Genomic DNA, 24,685 nt, shown 5'->3' with positions numbered 1-24,685 from the left:
CAAGTCCTTCTCCACGCACTAGCTAGGTCATAGTTGAGGATACAACTCAATAGCTTTATGATGTTTACTCGCAGACCTTTTCGCCCGCATGAAGTGAGCTATAATAATATAAAAGGAGTGGAGGGATTTCAGCGCGACGGACAGAGCCTACAGCACCTTGTGGTAGAAGAGTTATGCTCCCATCCAATCCGCGAATCATCAATCATAATTTTCATTAAAACCATCATCAACTCAGGTGGTACAACTTCTGAGTGGGGGGAGGGGGTACTCACCCTACCTCCCTCCCCCCTTCACCCCTCCTCGTTTGCCTGCCATGGATGTCGACTACGTGAGATACACCCCGCCGAGGGTGGCATGTGGGGAGATAAGGATGTGACGACACCCTCTGGCTCCTTGCACGCTTCCCCGTTCTTCACTTGATGACCAACCACAGTACTACTATCGTCGTCGCAGTTCCGCTGTCGCAAGGAGAAACCACACGACTACACATAGGAACCACATTAAAAGCACCCCTTTTTACTTTTGTGGTGCCTGCCGTGTTATTTACCATTCCACCTAACTACACGACCAATGCATGTGCGGGCACTCCCGTCCCGAAATATGAAGGAACAACAGGCGAGGAAGGTGTTAATTGTGATAAAAAAAAATCCAAAGTCTCGCGTGCGCCGTGATCCCGGCGCGAGGAGCGCGGGGTCCTGGGAGTCTGGCTGGGCGGGGTCACGTCAAGGGTCCTCTGTAGTGCCCTGAAGGACCTCCTTGTTCCCCTCACCGCACCCCCATCTCCTCTCTCTACCCTCCAGCATCTTCCTCCTCTCTTTCTCTCTCTCCTCCTCCTCCTCCTCCTCCTCCTCCAGGCCTCCCCCTCCCATGCAGCGCAACACTCGAGTGTTTCATTACAATTTTCTTCACGGCTTGTGCTAAATATAGACCAGTTTTCAAAGGCCTGGAGGAACAAGATTGTGTGGGAGCCAAGGTGCTTCGCCCCGCTCATTACCGCCCACAGCGACACCAAGACCTCCGGTGGGGCTGTTAAGAGAGGTATGGCGGCCGGCACCCTGGCACTGGCACCTTGGTACACGGGGGGATCAATACCTTGTTATGTCAACTGACCATCTCCGGGTCGTCTCAAGTTTCCCACACGCGGACCAGTATACACGGATCACTTCTCATCCTTGGCTCCACACGTGTTGTGCCGCTCCCTTGAGGAACTAGGGGCCAAGGAAGGCCTCTATAGACCCACTGGCAAAACCCGAGGGACTCGGGCTCCTCCCTCTTGTGGATACAAAGCCCAACCACTAATGACACCCTCGTTATAATCAGCGGAGGTGTCACCTGTCACACAAACAAAGGGCGATGGGCTTCCGCGACACTCCTACTACATCGCATCACTGTCAACGCTGTCAGCGACTAAGCATCATTAACCTTAGCCTACACTTTCGTTGGATTATTCCACTATAACCACCGAAACAATCGCCTAAGTTCCCAAGCACTCGGAATGTCGTGACCAAACACACACAAGATGACGAAGCGAACAAATGAAACCCGAGAACTATTGACAGGTCAGACAACGTTTCGATCCATCTGGGATCCTTATTAATTAGGTTGGACCCTGGCAAGATACAGTCAGGAGAGCCCACGGATTAGCCTGTCCTCCTGAGGATTTTCAATACAGCTCTGGTCTGTCGCCCCCGATCTCTCGCTAAAACATCTAGTTCTATGGCACCACTGGTTACATTACACTGTGCAACGGCCACTGACGGCTTAAACAGTGGCCATCAGTCATCGGCGAGGCAACACAATTCCTCGGTCGAATTCTGCTACTCACAAACACGACAGGGCTGACACATCGGGAGGTAGACTGTGGTGGAGGGTTAGGGTGTTCGGATAGGTGCTACCCCCGTCACCACACCAGGGTGTCCCCTACCAAGTCCTCTCCACTCTCCTTACACGGCCCACTTTCCCTCTCAGGGTCAGAAACACGTAGTGGGATTATTCCAAGTACTCCCACATTACGCAAGCCACGTGAACACCCTTGTCCACTCCTCTTCCCCCAGTGTCGCTTCATTCCGACAGCCTGGTACAGCGTTCGAGCTCGGCCGATTAACGCAATCGAATAAACGGCCAACCAACTTTACACATGAGCTGCCACCGTCCAGGTATTGAACGTGTTAATGATATTGAAGTGTCAGATGGACACCGAATGACCCAATGTTCCTCGTTGTTTTTACGACCGGCCTTTTAAAAGTGAGCCTGGTGAAATATAATTATCCTGGACACATGGGAACTCACTGACGTGCGCCCACTTACTGCTATTCTTGCAGCTTTCCTACTCCCTCACTCTGTCTGTATGTCTGTGTCTTACCTGCAGCATAGTTTAATAGCTACCACTTCTGATCAAAATATGTCCCTCCTTCACCTCACAGCGCGCCGTCTCATCAACTTCACAAGCTCTCGTAACAAGCTCACTTCCTTTCCCTCCAAGCTCCATCCTTAATCCTACCTCCTCCCCATTCATGGTTTTCCCTCTACGAAGGCTGTCCTCTCTATCTCCCCTTGATCTACCTCTTGTAATCACTCTCACCATCACCTTCATCCCGTCTTCCTACTTATCCTCACCATCTTATTTACTTTCCTCTTCCTATCACTCATCTCCCCCCCCCCCTCTCCCTCATACACTACCTCCACCTCGCAACATTTTTTATGGAAAACGACGCTGGAGGGTCGCTACTTATCATGCTAATTAGGTTAGGGAAGACGTGCTTCAACAAATGCTTCACATACTGCTGCACCCGCCTCCAGGGGGGAGGGAGGGGGTGGCAATGGCACTCGTCTCGGGCGTCCTTCCTCCCCCCTTTCCTTTCATTTTCCCATCTCTCCTTTTCGTCTCTTTTCCCCACTCCACTCCAATCTCCCTCTCCCCTCTTCTCGTCGTCTCTCCAGTTTTTTTTCTTCTCTCTCCCTATATCTCTCCCTCCTTTCCTCCCCCTCTGGCTACCCCCACCCCCCGGAGGAAACAGCCTTCAGGGCGAAGGACACATGAAGGGTTACCGGATGAAAGTTCAGGAAAGGCTTCTCTGCGCGGGGGGGGGGGGGGGGGGGGGGGAGAAGAGAGGGGGGGGGGGGTGTCAGAAAAACGCTAATGCTCGCGACTGCGAGGAAACGAAAATGGAGAGAAATGAGGGAAGAAGAAGGAGAAACGAGGAAGTATAAGGAAAGTAAAAATAAACGATATCATATAGGAGTCTGAAAAATATGCAGTGCCACAAAATGCGACAAGGAGACATGGGAGAAAAAATAAGAAGACTACGGGTTTGAAAAAAATCTTAACATTTCCTCCGAAACAAAAACTGAATAATGGTCAAAATGAAAAATAACTAAATTAACTGAGCAAAGGGCAGACAGCAGCATCAGTCCTCCAAAAGAAAGAAAATTCCCTGTGAAGCTGTAGCTCTACCTTACGGCGCGAGGAATAATCGTGGCCGCATAAGCATGGCCGAGGAGCAGGTCAAGAAAGAGAGAGAGAAAGAGAGAAAAAGAGAGAAAAAAGAGAGAGAGAGAGAGAGAGAGAGAGAGAGAGAGAGAGAGAGAGAGAGAGAGAGAGAGAGAGAGAGAGAGAGAGAGAGAGAGAGAGAGAGAGAGAGAGAGAGAGAGAAAGGGCGTCGAAGGAAAGACCTGCAGGGCGATTGCTCCAGGCGCTTGACCTTGGAGAGAAGTTTAAAGTAGAGGCTCAACGCGGATCCTCCATCTTTAACGGACTCGAGTCTTGTGCAAGGCCCGCGTCGCTATTGCACGAAAACCTTTTCTCTATGTGCGAGAGGACAGAATAATGTCCGTGAATACCGGATTATTCGCAACCGGCCGCAAAAAAGGTAAGGTCGAAATTGCTTCATTTCAAAATCATACGTTACTATAAATTAGCGAATGAATGTTGCCGACTGAATTTCCTAAAGCTGACTTTGTCAAAATTCCCAAGCGTTAAATTAAATAACAAAGTGCTATCCGCACATGAAATGTCTACATAATACGAATTTTATAAAAGTCTCCCTCTATTAGGCTAATAACCGCCGTTTTCGTTTGTACTGTTCCGATCCGTTCTCTGTTGGTAGACTCACAGGGTAGACTAATGAAAACTTGCCGCGAATTTCCCTTCGTTATTTTGCGTTATGTAATCCTTTGAAAGACTTATACGAGTCGCCTGAATGTCAGTTTTTCGTAATCATCGCGAGTAGCGAGCATGTTCTGCATGGGACCATAGCCACATGCAAAGCAAAACAGGTACTATCCCGTCCACATTAAATAACAATGCGACTAATAGGCAAGTAGGGAAGGCAAAAGGAGAAGAGGGAGAAGAGAGAAGAGGGGGAGAGAGAGAGGAGAGAGAGAGGAGAGGGGGAGAGGAGAGGGGGAGAGGGAGAGGAGGGGAGAGGAGAGGAGAGGAGAGGAGAGGGGGAGAGGGAGGAGAGGAGAGGAGAGGAGAGGAGAGGGGGAGAGGGAGAGGAGAGGGGGAGAGGAGAGGGGGAGATGTAGAGGAGAGAGAGAGAGAGAGAGAGAGAGAGAGAGAGAGAGAGAGAGAGAGAGAGAGAGAGAGAGAGAGAGAGAGAGAGAGGGGGGGTGGCAGAGAGAGAGAGGGGGGGGGGGGGAGGGAGGGAGGGGAGAGGGAGGGAGAGAGAGAAATACGAGAGAGAGAGAGAGAGAAGAGAGAGAGAGAGAAGGGAGAGGGAAGAGAGGGTAGGGGAGAGAGAAGGGAGAGGGAAGAGAGGGTAGGGGAGAGAGAAGGGAGAGGGAAGAGAGGGTAGGGGAGAGAAGGGAGAGGGAAGAGAGGGTAGGGGAGAGAGAAGGGAGAGGGAAGAGAGGGTAGGGGAGAGAGAAGAGAGAGAGAGAGGGGGGGAGAGCGGTCAAATGCCTATAAGCTAGAGTAGCTTGCTTGATCAGCAGAGTTCGGAGGCAGTGTCTGGATAAGGATAGGGATAAGCTAGATATGCGAAGTAAATGCTTCGCTGTGGTTACATGCAATGAGACGAGCCCGCCTGTGTCATTGTGTGCCGACTCCTGATTGCGTGTGTCAACGAGTGTTTACTCGATCGGAGCGATGCCCAGCCACGGCAGTGACCGCCAGGCGATAGTGGAAACTCACGAGCTTGGACGGGGTTCGGTCTACCGACCACGGGGATGTGACAAAGCCTACACTCTCTGTACTACAAAGCTGCTCAAGAATAAAAGCACTAACTCAAAAGATTCGTCTAGCTTTCAACCCTTTGTAAACAGTGTTGTGTATTGCCTCAGGACGCACTGCCTCCGAACTCTGCCCATCAAGCAAGCAACTCTAGCTATGTTTAGTGGTGACAGCGAAGAGAGACGATTTCCCATTCCTGCCCCCGACGTGTTACCTACGCAAGTCATGAATGCCACTAGAAGCAGCCTAACAACACTAGTTACTGAGTATCCTCCCCTGTTCAACACTGCTGCAGAGCAGCTGACCGTGTCGTCTCCATGGAAGACTCCACTTCACACACACTGCCATTAAGCGTGCCATCTTTAACATCTTTACATTAACTGAAGGCGCCCAGGCACGCCGAACATTGGAATCACAAAGTTTTGCCCAACCCTGAACCGCTGCTGTTGCACTAGTTCCCCCTTCTGAAGTTCATCAGACAACAATGGACACCAAGGTTAGTCAGAGACTCTTCTTAAGGCACATTTTTTGTAGTTAGAAATATGCATTAATATTCTCTCTTGTGTGATAATTTTGCTCAGTCTGTCATTCCATTGAAAACAGAATTCCCTCCCCTTCTTAACATTCCACAGCCCTCATTCATACAAGTATTTATTCCCTCCTTTTCCTATGCCTATACAACCTCTTGTAAAGAGTAAGATGGTGTTAATAAACAGAAACCTAGCAGAAGAAAATGCTCATATTTTAGGTATCTATATCCACACGAACTACATGCCAAACACTAGACAGGACGTTACACATACTGAACACGTTATTGCTTCAGAATCTGTGTACACACGAACACACGTGCCCTCTGTTGACATCACACCACCCGCACTAAACCCTGTGTTGCTCTCTTTTTCTATCAGTAATACTTCTACTATGTTTGTCCGTTTGCTACGAAGTTTTCCTCCTTCATATTATACTTATAGCTTATGCATTGTCATTTCCTATGTGTATTATATCTAGCTAGCTTTAGTGTACCTTTTCAGGTTCTCCAACACCTTTGATGTGCTGGAGTTTGGAGTGGTAGCATTGCAAAGCTATGAAGGCATGTAACATTTGCCTAATTCACTTTCCTTGTCCTCATTTCTTTTCTAAGGACCCATAGTCTGGCCATCGGCAGGGCCTGATAACTGCCAGACACTTAACCCATTCACACCGGGCTGATTATTTGCCTGATGCTGCTCCCTCCGAAGATATTAATCATCATCTGGTGTGAATTGGTTAACACATAAACGGCAATACTTCTATCACAGAGCATAAAGAAAATAATGAGCTAAAATGGATCATATACTACAATTTTAGTAAACTGCAGCACTGATAGAACCTGTCATATGGCACATAAAAGTCTCTAAACTCAATAAAACACAAAAACGGTTCTAGTTTTACAATAAGTGACTAAAAGAGAGTAGGAAGATTCAAATTATGTTGCTTTAAGCTGCCTCGCTCTAAAATAAAACCTATCCTACAGACTGGGCAAGTGAATCTATCCCCGTCCACAATGGATTATATTTCAACTAATACCTTGTTATATTTTGGCTAATACCTACTTCGTATGTAATTGCAACTAGCATATATTCCTTTTATCTATAAATATGACGATCATTGGTTGAGTCACCATCACCTCCATCCTGACTGTGGTTAATCACTATAGAAAGCCAGCCCAATTGCTATTACTGAACATAAAGTTTAGAATTCTCTCCATTCCCCACTCCAGCATCAGAAAGCCCCCTTTGTTTTAATTTTGTATAAAAGGGGTCACTTGAGTGTGACAAGTCAGACAGGTATTGATAAGAGTAACAATAATGAATTTAAGAAATATTTCGATGCTTATTTTGCTCCTCGAACTGCGTGTCCTCAGATAGTTTCCCAAACTATCCCACCACTGCCACCATTGTCAACGTAGCGTTAATGGTCAACCAGCTAGAGTTATTTGATCCACAGAGTCCAGAGGCGATACACACAACACAGTGTGTGTATGAAGGGTTGAAAGCCAGACAAGATTACTGCCACACCATAGACAGAACCTATACACTCTGTACTACAAGGCTGCCAAAGAGTAAAACCAGTAATTCCAAAGTTTGTCTGGTTTTCAACCCTTTGTGCACACTGTGGTGTGTGTACCGCCTCTGGAACTCTAGCAACTCTAGTTTATAGCTAGTTGACCCCTCCCGTCACATTTACAGGGAGAATAAATGGGGAGAGATGTGAGAGGGGAGGGAGAGAGGAGAAAGCGGTAGAGAGGAGGGAGGAAAGGAGGAGAGTGAGGAGGGAGGGAAGGAGAAGAGAAGAGAGGGGGGAGAGGGAGAAGAGGAAAGAGAGAGAAAGGAGAGATAAGAGGGAGGGAGAGAGGAAAGAGAAGAGAGGATAGGAGAGAAGGGAGGAAAGAAAAGGGAGGAGAGAGAGGAGAAAGATGTATGCTGTATAATATCAACAGATACCTTTCATGGAGCACAATAAAATCCAGAAACTCCAAGAGACCACAAACACGTACACAGCAATGAGGAGCGTCTTCCCTGGGACAGCACCCATCATGCTGCTGCTCACAATTAAGCCCTTTCTCAAAACTAACTTTGGATCCCTAATCCTGAGTACCTATTTAGCGTCCAATAACAGAAGGATTTAAATACATGGATGTGTAGAACAACAACCAATAAATAAATTGAACTGCCATCTTGTACTCACCTGATTGTCGGTAAAGTTTTGTGGTTGTGGTCCCGGTAGGAGCGTAGGTGAATCCATAGGCATGCTGGTGGCCATGTTGCTATAGTCAGGGCCTGCAGGGGATGAGAACGGCCCGCCCGCGCCGCTCATACTCGGGTCAAGGATGCCCGCAGGTCCGCCCATACCTCCAACAGCTCCGCCGCCGACAGCCCCGCCGCCTACGCCCTCAAACCCTGGGTGGTCAAGGTGTCCGAGGACCTGTGCACCGGGGCCGCCCATCACAACACCTCCCCCTACGAGTTCTGGTTCCTTCACACCCACACCCGTCACCATGCCATTCTTGTTGATGTCCTCCTCTGATGGTGAGCCTTGTCTGCTGCCCGGCGTCCGGCTGTGAGATTGTAACACACTACTATCATTAAGTACACCTTGACATGGGCGGTTGGGGAAATTAATTACTAATTCTAATTGTCATATTCTGTAATTCTGGAGACTCAGAAGAACATGCCATTACTGGTGTTTGTGCGATCGCATAATACAGAGCAAGTATGTGTTTCATTTTAAAGTAAGAGTAAAACATGCAACACATGGATTTCGTAATAAAATTTAGTTCCAAGTACTTATGTAAGACAAGAGGCTTAAAACAGAACTTGCCATGATGATGTTAAGTTAATTAAAAGTGTGATTCCACGTCTCCCGGACCAATAAACAGAACTTTGACAGGAGTGTGTAGCGAAATCAAAGACATTTACCGGCAAACTTGGTCTCCAAGGTCTGCACAGTGGCATTATCTTCTGTGGAGAACTTTTTTTCGCCACTGTATTTAAACAAAGTTCCACACACAAATGCTTGGCTTAGAGGAACATCTGCACCTCCACTTACACCCATGTATGTTTGTAATCGTTGAGTGAACAAACTCGCTCGATTATCCACTCGACATAATAATACATAATAATGTTATTTCCTCAAAAACATTTTTGTGATAATTGAGAACTGACCATGACTACAAAGTCCAAATGAACACTTGCAACTTCACTTTTCTGGCATGAGGAATGGGGTTAAATGCCTTGGGAACTAAAATCTTCATCAAAGCAATGTGGACGCTGAGAAGAAACGTAACTTTCCTAACATGATTGGCATGGCAGCAAAACGAGTTAGACACGCCGATGCACTCGCCTTTTAATTATTTGGAGTTCGAAAAGGAAACTGAAGCCCTTTGGCGCACCTGGTGTAGTTTCCGAGTGAATTTACGACCGCCCCTGCAAAAATCCCGGAAACGGGACTTGCAAGAGAACAACATAACCTAGGCAACGCGGGAGTCGTCCTTCAAGTATGTAAAGGAAAATACGAGAGCGAACGTTTACATTAGAGACTTACTTAAAAGTTTTGTCGTCATCGAGGCCGTTCTGCACGATGCCGTTCGCTTGCGGGGCGTTACCGTTTTCTACGTCTTTCTTCGTAGGGTCGAAAGGCGATGGCGCCTTGTCCTTCTTGTCCTTGCTCGTCTCTACTCCACCATTCTGTGAAAATGACATTTCATTAGTGTCTCAACATAATCCCTTATTAATTCGTAAGGTAGAGAGATGTAAAAAAAATAAAAATAAAAATAAAAGGAAAAAGAAAAAAAGGCAGGGGTAGTCAACATTTTAAGAAGTGTGACAGATTCATGCGTTCGTGTATCTTATGCTCCAACTGACAACGAAAACGGGAAAATTAACCATGGTTAAGTGACTTTGTTGGTCTTGAGAAGGAATGGGATTAAACATGCCCATCCCGTGTGACAGTTTGGGTCGCACTATACTGTAAGCGGTGTATGAAACATTTTTCATCCTTGACACCTACTCGATTCTTATCTGAGGGCGAAGACTTTTTTTAACTACTTCTTAAGAGCACCCATGTCTTTGAATGCCCTTCTTTCGTCTATGTCCTAACAAATCAGGGTGGAGTTTAGTGACACCCTTTCAGATCTCAATGGAAACGTGATTATGTCTGAGGAACATATAAAGAGTATGTTGAATCCACCGTAGTATCAGTTGGTGATTCATCATAGTTTAGAGTTATGAGGGATTTAATGTCATGGCTAATGTTAAGCAAATAAAATATTCTTTGTGTTAAATGACCAGAGAAACCTTTAACACTGACCAAAACAATTTGCTACAATACAGTTCTACCATTCAACATAGTCCAACATCTTGAGGTTTCATGAGCTTATTAAATTATATCTATCGCGGAATCGTAGGTAATTCAGATGTCAATTCTTCACCTGTCTTATTTTTCCATTTTGGATACAAACCCAGGTCCCGCTAGCCGAAGTAACTGAGCAGCTTTCGGCCGCCCAGTCCCTCCACTTTGATTACGTTACAATTAAACTCTCATTACTTGGCATGACAAGGCTAGCTTCAATACATTTTAATAGTCTTATTGAATATTATTTTACATTTACTTATGTCTTTTAAAAAATCATAGCCTATAAATCATCACTGTTGGATCAAGGTAAAGAAAACACTAGGTATGGTTCGCCTAGTTCCCTAGATAGCGGGCCTAGGCAGCAAAAGGGCAATGATCCCAGAATTAAGTCCCCAGAGTCAAATAAAGGTAGTGGAACCTCGGCTTTGGGTGGCTATAGATTTGAAATTTAGAGTCAAAGGACTACTATAAGTTGTTTTTCAAACCGTATTTACATTTTTCGAATTCCGTTTTGTGAATAAGTACGACAGAGAGAGATTCAAAACGACTTCAGGAATAAACAAAAAGCTGGTTGAATCAAGGGACGACATGACCAACTATCATATCCATCAGCATAAATGGAGTGTTGACATACGTGATTCAGTTTTTGAAAGAGGAGAGGTGAAATGAATGTAATAAAATTAAGGTGATGAAGAAAAGGGATTATTGCATAAAGCTAGCCTTAAGAAAATAAAGAAACAAGACTTTTGTCTGGCAATTACACATGAAACAATATACCTAAAATCTGCCAGTTAATTTTGCCAATATGAAAACGTTAACCAAGTGCCAGGGACAGTTGGTTCATATCACAGTATTAATTACTCCAACTGACACATCTGGGAAAGTTTCTCCACACTTACTCTGAGTTGCAGGTTGGCCATGCGAGCGTCTAGGTCCTTGCCTGTGGGTGAGGAGGCCAACACGTACTCGACCATCTTGAGCCCCACACCAGTGTGGTCCGAAGCGCGCGGGGACAGCACGGAGTCTCCCCCGGGGAACTGTGGACGCCCGGGGCCTCGCTGTCCCACACCCATACTCAACCCGTGGCTCTGTCCCACTCCGTGGTCTGTTGGAATGAGGATTCGTAAGATCATTGCATATTAGGGGGTATACATCAAGTTAATGCAGTATTGATCAAAATAACGGGGGGGGGGGGGGTAATGTCGGTGTTATTTTTATCTGTCTACGCACCTGTTGGGTGTCCTGTGCTCCATGCTGCTTCTCTCCATGTGGGTTCACCTATGTTGAAAATCCCCTTGTTGTCTGTTTTCCCCTCTTCCACTCCCCACAGCTTTTTCGCTGGCGCAATCTGAAACGAAGAAGGAAATGTTTAGAATTATCCATGCTAAGAGCCAATAGCATCATCACTATTTCTTCTGTTAAATTTCTATCACAATTTATTCTAAATTCTATGTGCATCGGGGTTTCCCATAAGGCGAATCTCGAACCAAACATCAGAAAATACAATACAAAATGAAATCTACTTATACAAAACATCTTGCACTCACGCACTCCCCAAGGATCTTTTCCGCCAACGTTTCCACCCAACCGACCTCGCAAAACTTAAAAACTCGTTCCATGCTTCATTCAACACTTTAACAATTGCACCTGAAACTCTTTCAACTAGAACTTGAATTGGAGACACTTCTTCCGCCACCTTGCCTCTGCCACTGGAGTCTGTCACCCTCTACCCCATAATCAGGAACCATAAAGCTTGAACTCGCCAAAAACCAATGTCACATGTATTTACGCATGTATTTACGATCTACAGAGGTAGATTAGGCCGGTAGGGAGGTTGGTAGGAGAACAAAAACGAAGTTTAATAATGCTGACCTTAAAAAGTATGTGCAAAATGAAAAATAAAGACATGTCTAGTGGCGATCCACATGACTAATAAAGGCAAAGATACCGATTCTTTAGGGAATTTGCAGAGGGAGGATGCTCCTAGTAAACCATATCGTGTACCAAGGTTTACGTTAAAGGATATTCGTTAAAACATCCTATATTACTTACGAGGAAATGATAGAACGAGAGAGAGTGGCTTTACCCTAAAAACGTGGTCTAATGCAATCCTTTCCGAGAATAAAATACCATATTACATTGTACTCGATGCATTACTAATCTTCAGGGAATTATGAATCACCGAACACAAACAAACAAAAATAAACTCACACACAAACACATACACCTACACGTACGCAAACGCACACGCACACGCACACACTAGATTAATAGTATGGCGTGAAATTCCCAGCCTAGGCGTGTTGCCGGCTGGCGCCACTTGATAACTTCGGCAGCGATGAATGCATATTTATGAAACCAGCTTAAAATCCCAGGATGCGAGGGCCTCCCTTATTTTCCCGAGGGGGCAAGTTGCGAGCTTCACATTTAACAGTCCAATTGAGAGGTTACTTGGCCGCATTTGTGTTATAGTTAATCACTGACGGATTCTTTAAAAGAAGTTCTTGGGTCAAGTGAACATGGAAAACATACTACTCGCTTTAACAAATATTACGTAAAAAGAAAGAAGGAAAAAACGTCGAGAATTTGTGCTATCTAAAATGCTTATTCATCTCCATTTGAATATCTGCAATTGTCCTCCCCATTTGACGCTACTTTTAAGGTACAAGCTTTTAAACTTGGAAATAAAAGAAAATACATTTATATTAAAAGTTCAAAAATGAATATATAAAAGTAACCTTTCCATTAAAAAATAATAATTCTTTGGCTAAAAAACATTACTTTTCCTGCGTCTAAAATGAGCTTGACAAAATCAAATTACTTCAGTATTCGTCTTCTCGTCTTCTAAAAATCAATAATAATAAATGATGATGAAAACAATAACAATAACAATAGCTCTTCTCTCCTGGTGACTACATACTCTCGAACACCATGTATATATGTATATGTATATGTATATTATATATATATAATATATATATATACATATATGTATATATATGTATATATATGTATAATAATAATAATAATAATAATATATATATATTTACATATATACATGTATGTATATATATGTATAATAATATATATATACATATACATATATACATGTATGTATATATATGTATAATAATATATATATACATATACATATATACATGTATATATATATATGTATAATATACATATATATATATGTATGTATACATGTATATATGTATATATAAATATATATATATATATATATATATACGTATACATGTATATATGTATATATATATGTATATGTATATTTATATATGTATAATATATATGTATACATATTATATTATACATATGTATATATATATATATCTATATGTATAATATATATGTATATATATAATTTATATATATATATGTATATATATATATACACATATATATGTATACATATATATACACATAAGTATGTATATATGTGCATATATGTATATATGTATGTGTGTGTATATATGTATATATGTAAGTATGTATATATATATATATATATATATATATATATATATATATATATATATATATATATATATATATACATATAAAGTCGCGCATAGCTCCGACATCCGGATCCTTTTTCCTCTTATTTCGTCTCCACGTTTGTAAGAACGAGGATTTCTTTATCAACTCAGAGGAAGACGAAAAGGAAAGCAGGGAGAAAAAAAACCGAGAGAACGTGTCGAAGTGTATGCATGACTACTATTCCCGTGCTTTAGTTTTATTGTTTAAGCAGGCGCTATTTACGCCGATAAAAATAGGATGCGCTTCTGCTCGTAATCGCTGGATGAACATCCGGTTTCTTTAATTATACTTGCCCATTCGGCATCGACGACCCCTCACCTCTGCCTCCAGTTCAAACATATGGCATGGTTTAATTGTGCTATTATTATCTGATCATATGAATGGGATTTGGAGTAAAACTGCCACGGAGGGACAGACCCTACGATTGTGAAAATTTACAGACTATACTACAACTCTAAATGGCCTAAATAAAGATTTGACAAGAGACTAGTGGAAATATGCACATTTCTACTAAATGTATAAACTAACCTAGAACTAGGTAACAGTGAGCCAATGTAACGCCATCGACAATTGACGAATGACCACTGATGTGAACGTCATATCAATATGACATGTAGTCGACATTGAAAACGCGACTGATTAATGAAGTGTAATGTTTGAACAGTGGCTTCATTCTAAGCGTAACCTCAATAAACGATTACGATTCTCATTCAGTATTTACATAACTCAAGTTGACACACTTCTCGGTAACTGAACAGCCGAATAAATTAAAATCTACATACTGAATTGCTTGTATTACAAAGGGCCGTTATCATTTTTTTTTTTTTTTGTATTCGGCACGTTAGCACAGACCATAAGAACTCGCATTAAAAATAAAACCCCTTGTCTTCGCTTTACATTCCCAGCATCAGATATGAAAATTTGTCCTGTCCCTTCAATTTGAGTAAAGGAAAACTTTACAAGTGTACTATCAGAAGCCGCAAAGATCAATTGTGCATACAGATCAAAAACTCGCCAACAAACATAAGAACGACTATTACTCACAGGCCCATTTTGTAATGTGTCTTGCTGTATTTTCACTTCTCGACAATGTTTGGCAAGTTACATATACAGAATGATTTCTCCATGCTCAGCCATCACAGAAGTCAATACCTCCTAAAGAGCGCAGCCAAGGCAAGTGACTTTGCAAATTCGAGGATACTGGCGGCAAGAGCACAGGCGTGGAGGTGGGCGGGCATAAAGGAAACGTGGGTGCGGAGCGGACCGCGGACATGGCTGGGTGAATAGGTGGGATAGAGATCGAGGCGTCGCGGACCGTGGGGGTGAGTGACACAACATAATGGTGGCAAATCTGCTGCCGGCCGAGGGAGAAGCCAGAACGTGGTTTTACTGTACCTAAAGCTTGTAAACTGCAAGAGCAGGCAAAAAAGAAGAAAGTTGGGAATTCATAGATGAAAATCACAAAACAAACGAAATGGGGGCCTAGTTTCTTTTCTTATAATACGTCTATTGGATGTAGCTATGATTTCTGATACCAGGAAAGGATTGTACACCCAAAAAATAGTCGAATGAATATATTTACACTACCATAAAAACACCGATCCTTGAACTATTGCATGACCTCCAAGAAACACAGAAAAAGTGCCCACGGCAATCATTTTTTTGGGCGCTGAGACCAGGGGACCAAGAAGGCCAAGAACAGTGTCCTGAGTACCCTCAACTCAATGCCCAGGACTTTCAGCTCAATAGTTGAGCTTTGATTCGGCCACGTCATCTAAGCTCTCGCATTTATGAAACGACTCTCACGCACCGTTCGTCCTAGGCGAATGTGAAGGGAATCAGTCTGATAATATCTCTGGCGAGCATGTCTTAATTAATAACCATCGTTTCAATGTTAATTGATGTTTCCCGGAGGGATTTTGCGGGGCAAAACGTTAAGCTTTAAGTCGTGCACGAATATGGATGACAATACTAAATAACTAAACATCAGGAAAATAAAAAGGATCGCCACTTTTCTCCACATGAAGAGCCATGACGTCCGTCTCTGATGTTCGCTTCGGCACCATCTCCAGGCAAAAGCAGCATGGGCTTCCCACGTCTCGAAGGTAAGAGAGTGGGCGGCAGCAGTCGCGATGACAGTGCAGTTTAACTATACTCGAGCGTGACGCGACACCGTAAGCATGAGAGGTGTGAAACGCTGGTGGTTAAAGGGTTAACGAGGGACGTAAGGAACTGTCATTCCTTTCTTCTTCGTTAAGGAATTTACGTAACTAATGGCACACGAGTGATCTGTGAAAGGGAGCATCGTAGCCCAGCGGGGTGGTCGTGCTTTCCCACTGAGAGAGGGCTCTACGGCAGTGCCAAGTTGCTAAAGCACGGAAAAGAGAGTATGGCGATTGCAGCCGAGCGGCGATATGATTCTAGCATTTACAGATCTGAACAGATGCTGGGGATCATCCATGTCTACAGGCACATCGCTGCGTACGTAAGCGGTGAAAAGTACAGAAGTGTTGACAGTGCTGAACCGGTTTTTGCATGACGATTGCAGAGCGGAGTAGGTGCGCCGCCTGTGACGACGTAGACTAAGTGGAGAGAAATGACAGGGGGGAGGAGATGAGTGGCATTAGGTCTCAGGCGAAAAAGACGGATTAATCCGGGACGCTGGCGTGTGAAATTAGTCATCCATCCACCACATGTCGGACCTAAGGGGTGCGTCGAACCAGTTTACGGGTCCATAAATCGCGCATAGGATCTATTGTCAAAATCAGAAAGGTTCTCTTTCTCAACGGCTCTACCCTTGTTTATATTTCAGAATTCCAGCCATATCGACAGGTTCAACCAGCAATAAACAAAAAGGGGGCAACGCAAGGCGATCATAACAAAGACGTCTCTCCAATCACTGACAGCAAAAGAACCATTTGAATTTCGCAATGTCACTTATGTCATCAAGTGGCATCGCCTTTCTAACCTAAATTTAGAAACAAACAATATGAATGCAAATTGCAATCTTACAATTGTTTTACTGAACACTTTTTACATCGTATAAAATCATCTTTACACTAAGAGTATTACCCATGCCTGTCCACAATGAATGGCTGTTACTTATTCTCAAGCTGAACACACTCGCTCCTCGCGGACACACTAACGACATGGTCTTCGGGGGGGAGTTCGAGCGGGCGAACGGCAGGGCTCAAATCTCACGTTTACATTTGCATAGTCTGCAAGCTGGATTCCGCTTTTCCAAACGCTCGGCCAAGGAAGCGAGTCCGAGGCACGAGCACCGAGATCAGAAGACAAATGTGCCACTCGTCTTGACTGTCAAGCAAGTTTCCTTAAACTCCCTTTACGGCCAAGTCATAAGGGTTCAATGCACGTGTCAAGAAACGTTATACTTGACACGACAGCGTTCCTCTCTGACATGACGAAATGCATCCCAGGTGGTCCAAATTACCAATACTCGACTGTAACACCACATTACCAACGAATGCTTCCGGTGAGCCAGCATTCCTAAATATTCGACAAGTACGCCAACGCCGCCGTGGTGCAATTTCGCCCTTGTGTTGCGACACCTTAGGACGTCGCGGATGTGTGGCTGGCTCGGATGTCACGTCGTGCATACAAAACAAGATCGGATCAAAGGAGAGGCTGATATAGAATGCACTTCACTGATGACCAATAGTTCGTCGGGGTTTATTTCAAAAAATTGTCGGTACTTGTCCACTCAACTTTTTTTTGCCTCCATTTCACTTCAACATCAATTAGCTAATTGCTTGTAAATATAATCAAATTTCCTGCAACAAGAAATTTGTATCCTTAACGTATTTTCTTCGCCTCGATTGCCATACGTAACATACTCATACCATATCAAAATATATTTTTGCCAATTGGTATCAAAGTTTAATTGAATGAAATTAATTTACACATGCGTTGCCACACTAAATGTCTTCCATTTTAAAATTTGACCGTTGTAACTAATGTGATAAGAAGCCTCAACGAGGATTGATATTGTTTCTAATTCAACCATAAACACGAACTTTTCCTAGTTAGTTTTTGTTTAATTCACAGATAAAATCAGTAAAAGAAAATCAGTAAATGATGCAATTATGAAAATGATGATCACAACTACAACATAATTGCCAAAGAATAGCCATGGAGGAACAGAAAGAAATAACGAGAGAAAAAGGAAATGGATTATGGAAAAAAAAAATCCTATCCGCGTCCGTGACAGCTCCGTCCGCGAAGAAGTCACTCGCGAAGGTTCTCTAGCCATCAACAAGCAAGCAACTTCCTCCTGCACTTCAACGCTGCCATTAGTCATCCTCGCACCGTCTCCAATCATCACAGTCTCACAACACGAGTTCTTAAAAACATTAACGAAAGAACGACGGACCTCAAAAAAAGAGAATAAAAAGTTGATGAGACGGTCGGGATTGTACACTGGTGAAGAGGGGAATGGGGATGGGTGAAAGAGGAGGAGGAGGAGGAGGAGGAGGAGGAGGAGGAGGATAGAAGAGGGGGTGAAGCGTGGAAGTAAGAATAATAAAAGCACTAGAAGACACACGAAAGTGGCAGAGGCGGTTGTGGATGTAATCAGCAGAGTGGCAGCGGTGGCCGGGCGGTGGTGCACATTGATCTCCCATGTGTTGCTTGTGTGTTGCCGCTGCTGAACCCAAAATCGGAGGGCAGAGGGGGGTGAAATGGTGGGAGTGGAAGGCGAGGATAAAGGGGAGGGGGGAAGGAGAGGGGTTATATCCTTTGAAGAGGAATATAACCGCCGACTCCAAAAAAGGCGAACTAGAATCCATGGATACAGAGGAGTAATATAATGGCTTGGGTGGGCCAGGGAAATGGGGGGGGGGACATGAGTCAGTTATTGTGAAGTTAATGAATAATAAACAATGGTAACCTCTGGAGAAAGAAATGGATGCTCTTCCCTTTGGAAGAGAATAACAGGATAAAACATTTCCCGAGGAAAAGCCCTTTGCTGTCTCCTCTGCCCAGAGGTTGAAGGTCATCCTGATGCCAAAGTCTCAAATTGTGGCATCAAACTTGATTCTTGAGGCACAAGAAACATACACAAGGAAGTGTTTTGTTACAGGTCAATGTCGTGTTACAAAAGGCAGGTCCATCCATGCATGACCGTTTGATCAATCAAATTATTAAAACAATTACAAGAAAACACCACACCACATACAGTAAAAGAATACAATTCAGCAACTATTGAGCACTAAATAACAATGCAGCAATTCCAAACATAATATCATAAGGAAAATACATGTAATTCACGCCCCCTGCCTCCCTACTCCCGAGCAACACTACCCAGATGAAAACGGTTCACTCATGCCGCTTGCCAAATTTATTATTACAAGTTCAATGCTGGGCGTCCTCGGTCCAGGTGTGGTATGGCGAGATGCCACTATTTCCGGAATGATGCACAACAGATATGAGAAGCGGCAGTTCATGTTTTAAGGAGAAGCAGTAAAGGTTTCGATTTGAGAAAGTTAACAAAAAATATTTAAGTGCAGATAAAAGTCAGTGGACTATGTATCAGTTTTAACTATTGAAAGACATAAATAAGCAGGAGTACTGCGGGCGCAACTAGTGGGACTTTCCTAATTCTCTTATTTTTCTTCTGCACACAAAAGACTTGTTTTCTATAATCCACACTGAAAGCACTGTCGACAAACTCCCTGAGGTCCGGTGAGGTGGGCTATCGTGGGAAAGAGCCCTCTTGAGACATCCTTCTACCGCCGTCAGTCAAGAGGGCTACAGCGCACGGTTTAAGATCACAGCCCTCACACCCAAACACGGCTACACCGAGAAATTCGGTGTAGCCGAGACCCCCCTTAAACTCGAAGATTCAAAAACTCAAGCAAGACGAGAATTGTCAACTAATGAGGGTGTGTCCAATGCATTCATACGCTTAAGTATATAAATGTATTATACATTATCTGGCTATAAAAAGGATAATTGGAGAAGATCAGGAATAAGATATAGATTAAAATATTGATAACCAAATAGAGGCACGGTTTCAAAGTGCAAGGTACAAACGACGCAAACGAATACGCGGAAGGATGGGGAATTGCAACACCGAGAAGAGTTCAGTAAACAAACTCTGGTGTACAAAAGGAAGGGGAAGGTGATGCAAACCAAGAGTGGGACGGAATAACATCAAAGTGGAATAAAATAAACAGCAAAGGGATGTGCAAAGAGATTAAATATCAAGGGAGGGTCAGATAAGGGATAAGGGCGACATAATACATACCGCATTATCAACGTACGTGATCCAAGTAATAAGGGACTCGCCAGAAAGCAACACGAGATTGCGCCACCCAAAAAGTGACGCAATGGAGGCGATGTAGTATTTTCTATTCAAATTTCTTTCCCTTTGTCACTTCCGCCAATCATCAACATAAAGTGCCATGCATCTTCCTGGCTTCGATACCATCTGCACCGAATTTGCGTTCAAATATCACAAATGACTCGCTCTGGCCACGAAGCCCTGGCCGGTGTGCCGACAAATGGGCGATAAATATCTATGTCAATGACCTCTCGGCCCAAGGAAAGGAGGAAGGGTTGACATAAGCCTGATGGCGGGCTCAGTGTGGAGTGGAGCGAGTGCGGAGCGCTCCCACATCGATTGTCCACCTGGTAACGCCACAAAACAATGACCTGACGTCTCCACATGCCCACTGTATCCGTCTCATCCACCCAGGTGTTCACAACGATTACATAACACACAATTTAATAATATCACGTTTACATCGAAACCCAACAAACCATAAAACGGCTCCCCGCCTTATGTGTCACATATGGTTACCCTATTTGCACGAGCTACCGTGTATACTTTAAGAAATCTAACCACAGAACCACCTCTTCCATTTCTCTCACCCTCCCTCCTCCCTGGGCTCGTCTCACCGTGCCCAACCGCACACACCTATATGTTCATACCTCACACAGCCGACATACCTCACTATTACCATCTCTTAATAGTTCAAAGAGACGTATGCGCCTGGGCCGCCTATACTACGCAGCTGGCAAGAACAAGGTCGACCTGATGCATAGCCTATTACTCATAAATCGAGGCTACAATATAAACAAACACCGCGTGCTTGGTATAAAGGTACGCGCGTAAAAGTAAGAGGAAAACGTATACAAGAAAAAATGCACAATTACGCTGCATATTCCATTTGAGTCGAATTCTCTATTTTGATGCAGCAGAGCCGCGTATCGATGGGCGTCTCTAAGTCGTGATGAGCTGAGAGGTCAGGTCATTTGGGTTATCGATTAGTATTTTGAGAGCGGTCTGCTGCGATAGTCGAGCGCGCGAGAACACAACGCACATTCATCTCTTGAGCTTGAAGTGATGGCTCTTTCAGTCCAGGTCCTTGATGAACAGTGTGTGTTGGCAAGCAAAAAGGACAAGCCGCGCTCTCAGACGTGGGTCTTCATTTCGGCCTCATATCCGTCTTCCGGGAATCTTCTGATGACTGTTTGGTGAAGGCGGCGGGAATTACTGACAGGGAACTTTTTTCGAAACGGTCCTCTCGCATGGTCAAATGATAGAGTGTACGCAAACACATACAAACAAACACACACATACAGCGGAAGAACTGTGCAGAGTCCTTGAAGACGGTGAACGAAAATATTTGAGAATACTACAATCACAGTGGTCCAAGTTTGTTCGACAAACACATCAAGTACGCACTGATGAGTACAAACGTAATATACCAGTAAATCCGGACTGCAAATTATCACCCCGTCCATCCACTGTCCTACATACAAAGACTACTCAGAATGACTAACTCGCATACCCTCTCCTCAACTACATATTCTACAACTCAAGACCAAGTTATGTGGAGACTCCTTCAAAATCAGTTTTTCCTGACAAATTCCCATGCCCATGACATAAACAAAGAAAACCTATTCCACTTCAAAATATTAAGGGCACTACAGCAGCTCGCTTCCCGGAGGCACATGTATCAGCAGGAAGAAATGCCTGTGGCGGAAGTGACGCCCCGTAGAGTCATTCCGCCTGCCACAAGACTCGGCTTTCTGCTTGATTTTAACACACGTCGTTGTCGCTTCACATAAAAGAACTGTGGAATTGAAATTAATTTCAGAGAATTTATTTTGTAATTTGCAGAATTGGTATACTCGTAAATATAATCAAAAGAAAAATACCACTGAAAAGAAAACACGTGAGAACCGGGGCAGATCAAAGTAGACTCGACCGCGCAAAATACACCCATCATAATACTGACTTCACCAGTGCAACAGTGACGCAGAGTGAAAACAATTCACCGACACAAAAACGCGCGAGAGGAGAGGAGAGGAGAGGAGAGGAGAGGAGAGGAGAGAAGAGAAGAGAAGAGAAGAGAAGAGAAGAGAGAGGGAAAGGAGGAGGGAGGAGGAGAAAAGAGTAGAAGAGGAGAGGGAGAGGGAGAGAGAGAGGAGAGAGAGAGAGAGAGAGAGAGAGAGAGAGACGGAAAGAGAGGAGAGGAGAGAAGAGAGAGAGGGAGAGGAGAGGAGAGAGAGAGAGAGAGAGAGGAGAGAGAGAGGAGAGAGAGAGAGAGAGAGAGAGAGAGGGGGGGGGGGGGAGAGAGAGAGAGAGGGGGGGGGGGGGGAAGAGAGCGGCGTTGCAACAGTCGGGTGTGGTTGCCCTTGGCGTCAAGAAGACCCCGGTGGCGTACTGAAATAACCAAAAGTTCCTCTGATTCAATGCTCATTTACCGCTTATTCTTACCGAGGAAAAAAATAGCACATTAGTGAAAGAAGGAAAACAGGCAGTTACCAAAAGAAGTAGTATATCTATGCGGAACCTGGACAAACAGTAAAATAGGCAATATAAACAAATGAGGATGGGGAGGGGAGGGGAGGGGGGGGGAGGGCTGCGGGGGAGCGGAAGAAAGTTTCCCGTGGGTGGCGGCAAGCCGGTCGGTCGGTCGTCGGTCGGTCTCGCTGTGTCGCGGGACAAAAAGCCGAGTACGGAAGTGGGTGGACTCGGGAGTCTCACGGCCGTGCATCCTCCCTAGCCGGATTGGCAACTTTACCTTTATAATACATCCTGTGCGTGGAGTGCGGGGCCTGTCGAGACGCTGACTGCACAACATGGCACCTATCCCTTCCTTTCTCCCTCCTTCCCCATTGTCTTATCTCTCTTTTATTGTTTACACTCTCTCCATTTCTTTCTCTTCTCTTTTCTCCCACTCTCTTCCGAATCCCCTTTCCCCTACAAAGCGTTTAGAAGATTAAGCAAGTTGAACCCAGGGGTGTCGTATACATACACAGCAGAGTGGTTGACTGTATGCATTGAAATAAAACCTATACCCGTGCGCATTCGAGTAGGCACGGGTGTAGAGCACTCTTGTAAGGGGAAAATGTATATTCGAGCACGAACATGAAGGATGGTTGTGTTTTACGTACAGTACATTTATATATTCATATATGTACGGATGTACGGATAAAACTCATGTAAACCTATTCGTAGTCTCAAGAATGTATTTTTTTTTTACATTAATAACAATTGTGTACACTGCTTTAATATTTCATTACACATAGATGGTCTCACTAGTAGTCTTATCTCACCTTGTGTAACCCATCCACTGAAATGCTATTACTGTTATAATTGTTATTAACACAATAACAATAATAATAATAATAATAACAACAATGACAACAAAATGATAATGCAAAGAGCGATAATACTAGTAATACAAATATCAAATACCGAAAATTCAGGGTTAGGTAAAAAAAAAAAAAAAAAAAAAAAAAAAAAAAAAAAAATATATATATATATATAAATAAAACAAAAGTACACTGCATAGTGCATGTTGCCAGCATCAATGTGACAAGGATGTACATTGTAGGCAGCTGAAATAATAGCCCTGCTAGAGGCAAAGTGACGATGGTCGAAAGTAGAAAGGGTAAAAACGAAAATTGTGGGGCTTACTGGCCGGTAAAATCGTCAAAATGCTAGCACGCCTATGAGACGTTAATACTAAGAAATAATTATGCTTTCGTCGCCGGGGATGTCATAAATTTAATAGATGATTCACAAGATTAATACGGAAAAACACACACTACCGAGTGATTCACTAATATAGACGTCTCCAAGAAAAATAAAGAAAAAATACATATATACAATAAACATAAATTGACAAATAGAGATGATCAGATTAGCCTACACCGTTTAGAGTTCACTCGCTTCTAACAATTATTTACGTAGATGTGGATAGCCAATATGGAGTTTTACGAGTTTCTTGCTATATAGACAAATATCTAGGCATTTATAAAGATAATCATACCCAAAGAAAAAAAAAAAACATGGAAAGAGGGAGAGGGACAGGGAGATAGATAGATAGATAGATAGATAGATAGATAGAGAGAGAGAGAGAGAGGGGGTGAGAGGGGTTGGGGTGTGTGTGATACCATTTCAGCACGTGTTGATAAACTGCGCAAATTAAACATCAACTCTATGAAGACGAGTTGAGAGCGCTTTCAACGCAGGAAAAAAGACACAAAATATACCCATTAACCGCAATATCAAACCGTCCCCAATCATAATTTCCGTCAAAACTGAAAATTCGGGTTAACACTTTTATTTACCAACCTTCAATTTTATCATCTGTCGCGGACGAATCGTGATCTTTGAAATTTTATGCAAGCGCTCTTGTGATGCAACCCATCCAATAAAATAAAAGCAATTTACACTCGGCAATTTATTCGCCAATCATCATAATTCATTAAATGAGCACAATTCAAGCAAGTGTGGCACCATTAAATGTAGAGAAGGCGGAGAGGTGGAAGGCATGTCGGTACAATGATGGGGAGGGAGAGGGGAGAGGGGAGAGAGAGAGAGAGAGAGAGAGAGAGAGAGAGAGAGAGAGAGAGAGAGAGAGAGAGAGAGAGAGAGAGAGAGAGAGTAAGAGAGAGAGTAAGAGAGAGAGTAAGAGAGAGAGTAAGAGAGAGAGCGAGAGAGAGGGAGAAAGAGAGAGAGGGAGAAAGAGAGAGGGAGAAAGAGAGAGGGGGGGGGAGAGAGAGAGAGAGAGAGAGAGA

At 43.8% G+C, this 24,685-nt stretch overlaps 1 protein-coding gene across 35 annotated transcripts in view; it reads right to left on the bottom strand.

The window, feature by feature from the left end:
• The window catches only part of pum (pumilio), a 253,835-nt gene that overhangs the window by 77,761 nt on the left and 151,389 nt on the right, over positions 1-24,685 (bottom strand). For 21 of the 35 annotated variants that reach the window (XM_086541209.1, XM_086541253.1, XM_086541275.1 and 18 more), the window contains 4 exons: positions 11,297-11,414; positions 10,966-11,171; positions 9,257-9,399; positions 7,901-8,288 (listed from right to left, as the gene is read on the bottom strand). In XM_086541209.1, coding sequence (XP_086397335.1) covers positions 7,901-8,288; positions 9,257-9,399; positions 10,966-11,171; positions 11,297-11,414 — 855 coding nt within the window. The remainder of the gene's footprint in view (positions 1-7,900; positions 8,289-9,256; positions 9,400-10,965; positions 11,172-11,296; positions 11,415-24,685) is intronic. The other 14 variants (XM_086541280.1, XM_086541291.1, XM_086541224.1 and 11 more) reach the window with 1 other exon arrangement.

This window comes from Penaeus japonicus, unplaced genomic scaffold, assembly GCF_977035675.1.
Source record: "Penaeus japonicus unplaced genomic scaffold, GWHDUDI00000001_assembly GWHDUDI00000001, whole genome shotgun sequence".
Lineage (NCBI taxonomy): Eukaryota > Metazoa > Arthropoda > Malacostraca > Decapoda > Penaeidae > Penaeus > Penaeus japonicus.
The sequence above is the reverse complement of the archived record's forward strand: the minus strand, read 5'-3'. Positions and strand labels throughout refer to the sequence as shown.